Source organism: Gigantopelta aegis, chromosome 13, assembly GCF_016097555.1.
Source record: "Gigantopelta aegis isolate Gae_Host chromosome 13, Gae_host_genome, whole genome shotgun sequence".
NCBI lineage: Eukaryota > Metazoa > Mollusca > Gastropoda > Neomphalida > Peltospiridae > Gigantopelta > Gigantopelta aegis.
The window spans coordinates 29,747,529-29,754,977 of record NC_054711.1 but is presented as its reverse complement, the minus strand read 5'-3'; the positions used below and the strand labels follow the sequence as shown (position 1 = coordinate 29,754,977).

The window sequence follows — 7,449 nt, the reverse complement described above, 5'->3', positions numbered from 1 at the left end:
TGCCGGAAACTAATTGCAATATAAAATTTTATATAAAATGAGTTTCAAGACTAAAAACCCCACCGTAGTGGTAGTAGTAGTAGCCATAAAATCTGTTTATACTAGTATATAATCCAGAGTTTATTACTGTACTTTTCACCTTGTTTTTTCAATGTTTGCTTATTGCATAAATAGTCTCGCCCGATATTTTTTTTAATTTGTATGCTCCCGAATAACGCTATAAACGGCGAAATGTAATTGGTCGATATTTAAATTGTTATTTATAGATAAAATGTCACCTGGACATGGGAATACACGCAATGCTGTTAGATCTACTGGTAGATCCAGTAGAGCTAATTTTAATCAGATCGATGGTGTATATGCCCAAAACGCAAGCCGCTGTCGCATCAAACGGTAGTCGTACCGCACGGACGCACCGCATCCAATCTATATGAACCTTTAATCTTACAAACCATTTTTGCATTTGAATAAGATCCCCTACATCTCCAGTTGGGAAGAAATATTCTTTTTTGAAGAGTTCTTTGAAACTGTGAAATAAAAAGAGTGAATTAAAATTAAAAAGCTTTAGCCGTCTTAAGAACAAATTTCGAATCTTTTGACAAATTGAGGAGGGGTTATTACTCCCCTCCTTCCTCTACTGCTTGTTCGTCCCTTCTTTCTCTGTCCAATCTCTCTCTCTCTCTCTCTCTCTCTCTCTCTCTCTCTCTCTCTCTCTCTCTCTCTCTCTCTCTCTCTCTCTCTCTCTCTCTCTCTCTCTCTCTCTCTCTCTCTCTCTCTCTCTCTCTCTCTCTCTCTCTCTCTCTCTCTCTCGCTCCACACTTATAGTACCTTTCTAGACTCCTCTCTTTGGGCGTGTCCGACGCTCGTGTTGGCCGTTCCTCTCCGTACCAGATACTTTGAATACATTCCTCCACCGAGGGGTTCAGATATGTCACCCTTGAATTCGCCAAACTGGAGCATCTTGCCGTTTGTGCAGGCGAACGTCTCAAAGAATCTTTCGACAGAGATATCCATGATAATTGTCCTGTCATTGACGAAGACGATGTCATAGTTGTCCAGTCATCTCCAGGAGAAGACACTGTTGACAGATTCCTGGAAGCCCTTGTCGTTTTCGACGCCGTTGACAATGCCTTTTTTAACGCTACTAAGTAAGGATCCGATTCGTAGCCTGGCAGGAACAGACCTTTGGACACCGATGCAAATGGGTCGTCTAAAGGCGACAGAAGTGATGTGTATGACGACGAGTCGGCCGACGGCACATCCGGTCTAGAACGTGACCGTTTCTCTCGCTTTCGTTCATCCATAAACAGTTTCATCAATGGCGGAATCTCCCTGAAACATTTTAGTTAATGTTTATTTGTTTTGTTTAACGACACCACTAGAGCACATTGGTTTATTAATTATCGGCTGTTGGATGTCAAACGTGGTAATTTTGAGGTACAGTCTTGGAGAGGAAAACCCGCCACACTTTTTAATTAGTGGCAAGTCATTTTTTATATCCACCATTCCACAGACAGCATGACACATACCACAACCTTCGATATACCAGTCGTGGTGCACTGACTGGAACGAGAAATAGCTCAATGGGCCCACCGACTGGGATCGATCCTAGAACGACCACGTATAAGGCGAGAACTTTACCACCGAACTAAATCCGAGCCCTTTGTTATCGTCGGCTGCCAGATAAGAGGTTTTTTTTGCTTATAACCAATTAAGATTCAAGTACGCTGTCCTGGGCACACACCTCGGCTATCTGGGCTGTCTGTCCAGAACATTGGGTTAGTTGTTAGTGGTTAGTGTGAGAGAAGACGGTGTAGTGGTCTTACACCTACCTACTGAGTCGTTAAAAACTAGCCGCTCTGGATGGGAGCCGATACCGAGCTGCGAACCCAGTACCTACCAGACTAATGTCCGATGGCTTAACTGCGACACCACCGAGGCCGGTGCCAGGTAAGCTACCAGGTAAGATTTATAAATTATCGGCTTCAAGGGGTTGATTCCAAAGCGGGATCTGGATCAGTCTCTCTCGGTGGAGCGTTGCCTACCTGGGGGTGGGGGATGATTTGGTCATAGGATTTATCCTCGCCTCTGCCAGTGCTCCACGACTGGTGTATCAAAAGTCTCTGTGTATTTCTATGCATCCACAGTGCCAGAAGTAACTACTGAAGACTCCCCGAAGTGGTCAGACTAAGCCCACAGCTAAAAGCTGATGGGGAATGGCAGGTGTGTGGCACAGATAGCCACAAGAGACAAGCACCCGTCGCGGTTAGAGACACAAGGATTTGGATGTGGAGGTGGACAGCGAAAGAAGTTGAAAGATAGGAGGAGTTGCCAGACCGGGAAGAAATGAGATGGAATTCAAAGGAAAGAAAGAAAAGGAAAGAAATGTTTTATTTAACGACGCACTCAACATATTTTATTTACGGTTATTTGGCGTCAGACATATGGTTAAGGCCCACAGATATTGAGAGAGGAAACCTGCTGTCGCCACTTGGGGTACTCTTTCCGATTAGCAGCAAGGGATCTTTTATATGCACCATCCCACAGACAGGTTAGTGTATACCATGGCCTTTGATATACATGTACCAATCGTGGTGCACTGGCTGGAACGAGAAATAGCCCAATGGGCCCACTGACAAGGATCGATCCTACACCGACCGCGCGTCGAGCGAACGCTGTACCACTGGGCTACATCCCGCCCCCAAGTCCGGAAAACAAGTTTTCCTATCCCCTAAGTTCAAGGGCCATAACTCTGTCAGAAATGGGTAAATCACCATGAAGGTCAAACTTGATCTGTCACAGTAAATGATAAAGCTATATTCTTTATCATAATTTGGATCAAGGTCCTGTTACTAAAGGCCTAATGAGATCGCACAAGGATACAAGTTAGTCTAACGTTTGTATTTGTTTAACGACACAGCTAGAGCACATTGATTTATTTATCATCAGCTATTGGATGTCAAACATTTGGTTATTTTTACATATAGTCTTAGAGAGGCAACCCGCTACATTTGTCCATTAATAGCAAGGGATCTTTTATAATAGTATGCACCATACCACATAAGTGAATGGATGAATGAATGTTTAACGACACCCCAGCACGAAAAATACATCGCCTATTGGCGCACATACATGATGGCACATACCACGGCCTTTAGTATACCAGTCGTGGTGCACTGACTGGAACGAGGGGCGGGATGTAGCCCAGTGGTAAAGCGCTCGCTTAATGCGCGGTCGGTCTCGGATCGATCCCCGTCGGTCGACCTATTTGGGTTATTTCTCGTTCCAGCCAGTGCACCACGACTGGTATATCAAAGGCCGTGGTATGTGCTATTCTGTCTGTGGAATGGTGCATATAAAAAAAAATCCCTTGCAAAAATGTAGCGGGTTTCCTCTCTAAGACTATATAACCAAAATGTCAAAATAACCAAATCGTTGACATCCAATAGCCGATGATTAACAAATCAATATGCTCTAGTGGTGTCGTTAAACAAAACGAACTTTAACTGACTGCAACGAGAACACACAAGGACGATTTGAGACGAAGCATCAGGTATTAACATAGCAGAAGAAGGAAGAAAAACAAAACACGTGACGAGCAACAAATAAAATGTGTTCATCACCAAACAAAAAAAACTAGGTTGAGAAGATGAGGCAAAATTCTTGAATGTCGGCTGATGTAAAAACAGGAATATTTTATTTGGACACTTTGATCAGAGCGGGTTAAGCGTGATTGGAGGCTATAAATAAACTTATAGCTGAAGAAGAAAAAAAAAATATAGATTCTGAAAAAAATCCATCAGCCAAAAGCTGTTCTAAAATTGTTCAAGAAGACTTGGAGGCCTGATAATATATAACAGCCCACGTCTATATGGGTCGCAAGCGAGGGGTGCCGAGTGGTATTTGCGCCCTCCCCGCCCCGCCCACACACTGAACATTATGCATTGCCCCCTCCCCTCTCCAGCTGAAAATCAAATTAATATATAGCTCAACCCACCCACCCCCAGTCGCTGTCATCTTCCAACGCCTATGGTTGGTTCCTTTTCAGTTGCCGGCATTTTCCGATTATTGTTAGGGACTTGATGCGCGGTCGGTCTAGGATCGATCCCCGTCGGCGGACCCATCGTTTTAGCCAGTGCATCACGACTGATATAACACAATTAAAGTTTGTTTTGTTTAACGACACCACTAGAATACATTGATTAATTAATCATCGGCTATTGGATGTCAAACATTTGGTCATTCTGACTCGTCATCAAAGGAAACCCGCTACATTTTTCCATTAGCAGCAAGGGATCTTTTATATGCACTTTCCCACAGACAGGAAAACATATACCACGGCCTTTGACTAGTTATGGTGCACTGGTTGGAACGAGAGAAAAAATCCAATTAGTTAAATGGATCCACTGAGGTGGCTCGATCCTGCGATGCAAGCACCTCAAGCGACTAATATAAAAAAGGCCGTGGTATGTGTTATCCTTTCTGTGGGATGGTGCATATAAAATATCTCTTGCTACTAATGGAAACATGTAGCGGGTTTCCTCTCTAAGATTATGTTAAAATGACGAAATGTTTGATATTCAACATCCATCCGACGATTAATAAATCAGTGTGCTCTAGTGGTGTCTAGTGTTTAGACAACTGTCCTCCAATAATTTGCTCCGTTTCCTCTAAAAAAATCAAGTGGTCTGGGAGACCTGATAATATAGATAATATATAACTGCCCCCCCCCCCTCCCCCAGGCGTCGTTGGGTGTGGTGCAGGGTGGTACTACCCATCTCCAAACTCTGAAGATTATGCACCCCCACCCCCCACACCCCCCCCCCCCCCCACACCCCCACACACACACACCCTCCAGTTGAAAATCTCTGTCGTCTTCCGATCGTCGCCAATGGGTCTTCTTTTGGTGGCTGGCATTTTCCAACCAATGGTGTAGACAGGATTTTAAATTAGAGGTGTGGGGTGGGGGCGGGGGGGGGGGGGGGGGGGGGGGGGGGGGGGGGGGGGGGGGGGGGGGGGGGGGGGGGGGGGGGGGGGGGCACATTGGGAGGAGGGGTACGAGAATTGTGTTACGTGGTAACAGTGGTGGGTGACATGCAAATATAATATAAGTGTAGGGGGAGATGTGTGATTGGGAATGGTGGCATGGATAAACTTCTGTCTTCGCCACTATTTCTGATTCCTTTCATATCCAAAGACAGAAATAAACAAACAAACAAATAAATAAATAAATAAATAAATAAATAAATAAATAAAACTACGTACTGTTTAGGCCTGTAATCAGCCGTAAGATGATAGTGTACACGTGCAGACTTTTTACCCATTTTTATTATTTTATGTTGCTTGCAGTACATGTACTTAATGATTTTACAGGATATAAAATAAGTACCACGGAATTATCATTATTATATTGCCATGACGTCATAAAAGCCAATTACGGATTTCCCGGTATCTAAGGAACCATACTTAGGTTAAAAGGTCACACCGGGCAGCGCTGTTTGACCATTTTTATAGGGTCATAAAAAGCATTACTGAATATTATCATTACAGAGGTGGATAAAGGGGGCACCAGGGGCCCGCCCCCCCCCCCCCCTTAAATTTTGCGAATTATATTTTTATTATATATTAATTTTCACCCACCCCCCAAGTTCTCTTATCATTCCGCCTCATGTAAATCCTCCCCCCCCCCCCCTCCAATGGATTTTCTGGATCCCCATTACATTAGTATCATGATAATGCCGAGTAGGCTACAGCGTGACCATGACGTATTTTTCGTTACACTTATAGTCCGTCCGTCCCACAGGCAACGCCTTTTTTTTCATACTATGGATTTTAGGCTACTACAAGCTATTTATTTCTCAGTCGATTGTTTACTAAAATTGCACACCAAAATAGTTGCGTGGATTTTATTTACCAAAAAAAACAAAAACATTTTTGTTGGAGGATGGGACGGATTATAGGCTAGTGGCAGGCCCGTAGAATGGTGGACATTATGGGGTGGGGGGTGGGGGGTCCGGGGACGTGGTTCAAAGGTTATTTGCCCGCTACTGTAACTCTCGCCGTTAATCTCGCTACAACTTTTACATTCAGTCGAGATGTAAAGGTTATCCAAAAAAAAGAAGATAAAAGCCAAAATTATCGGGGGGGGGGGGGGGGGGGGCCGGGGGCCTGAGTGGTAGGCCTAATCCTCATTTCGCAACCATTATGATAGATTTATTTTTATATTTAACATGTATTAAAGGGACATTCCTGAGTTTGCTGCAATTTGTAAGATGTTATCGACTAACAGAAACTTTTTAACGATTATAATTACATATCAAATACATTTTTCTGCATAAAATATTAGTGGCTGTATATTAAACGTGTTTCTGATCGTTCTGATATTTGCATTAGGTTAAATTTCATCTTATTTCCTAAAATATTGTTTTTTCGTACGTACGAAATTATTTGAAGACAAAATCCAGTTTGGGCTTCTTACAAATATTAAGACGACCAGAAACACACTGAATATACAGACACCGTCACACCGATATTCTAAACAAGATAACATATTTAATATGTAAGTTTAATCGTAGTAATATGTTTTTAGTCGAAAAGATTTTACAATGCAGCAAACTCAGGAATGTCCCTTTAATATTTATTATCATTTTTATTTATTTAAAAACATTTTTTTTATTAATAATATAAAAATAAATTTTAAAAACCACTTACAGACGTCTGAAGCATAAGCATACGGGATCCCATTTGTGTAGGGTGGTGGTGGTGGTGGTGGGGGGGGGGAAGGGGGTGTCAGGCTGGTTTTTGCCCGAATTAAAGGGACAGACCCTAGTTTCAACCCATGAAAATTAACTCTGAGTTTAGTTGATCTACAAACCTGTAACACATTTGGATAAAGTTACAAATGAGTGAAACATGAGTCTGTGACTTTGAAATGGTGAAATACCCTCTAAAAATAAGACTAAAACTCGATTCCATAACTGTTACTTCTCACACGCACGTGCGTTTTTACAAAGATGAGAAATGCATTTTATGATATTAAAAAAACCCCAGGATGACTAAAAACACTTCGAATGTACGAAAATGAATAATGTAAACAATAAAATCTAAGTAAAGTATGATTTCAGTTATAAAAAAACCGGCTATAATAGTAAGAATATGCCTTAGTGTTGAAAAACTAGGGTATGTCCCTTTAAACGAAAATTCCCGAATCTAGATAACAACATTTATTCATATTAGCATTACTACCAAACAGCCATATTTTATATATACTCTTCAAAAGAAGAAACGCAAAACCACATTGTCGTAACATTTGGAGAATTGATTTAATTATTGAATGGCGAGTCCGATAATTACCAAATGTTGCAGGATTGTTCACAATTCACTCTAGTCCATTGTGAGTAAGTGATAGGACACACCACCAAGGTCAAGGTCATCTGGAGTCAATACCGG

The 7,449-nt window shown here is 42.2% G+C and overlaps 1 protein-coding gene across 2 annotated transcripts in view; it reads right to left on the bottom strand.

The window, feature by feature from the left end:
- LOC121387606 overlaps positions 1-5,395 on the bottom strand; it is an 18,790-nt gene extending 13,395 nt beyond the window's left edge. For both annotated transcript variants that reach the window (XR_005959843.1, XM_041518766.1), the window contains exons 1-3: positions 5,266-5,395; positions 829-1,332; positions 453-527 (exon numbers count right to left, since the gene is read on the bottom strand). Coding sequence is in view for 1 of the 2 variants with exons in the window: in XM_041518766.1 (XP_041374700.1) it covers positions 453-527; positions 829-1,332; positions 5,266-5,354 (668 nt within the window). In the remaining variant the exon portion in view is untranslated. The remainder of the gene's footprint in view (positions 1-452; positions 528-828; positions 1,333-5,265) is intronic.
- Positions 5,396-7,449: the final 2,054 nt, after the last annotated feature.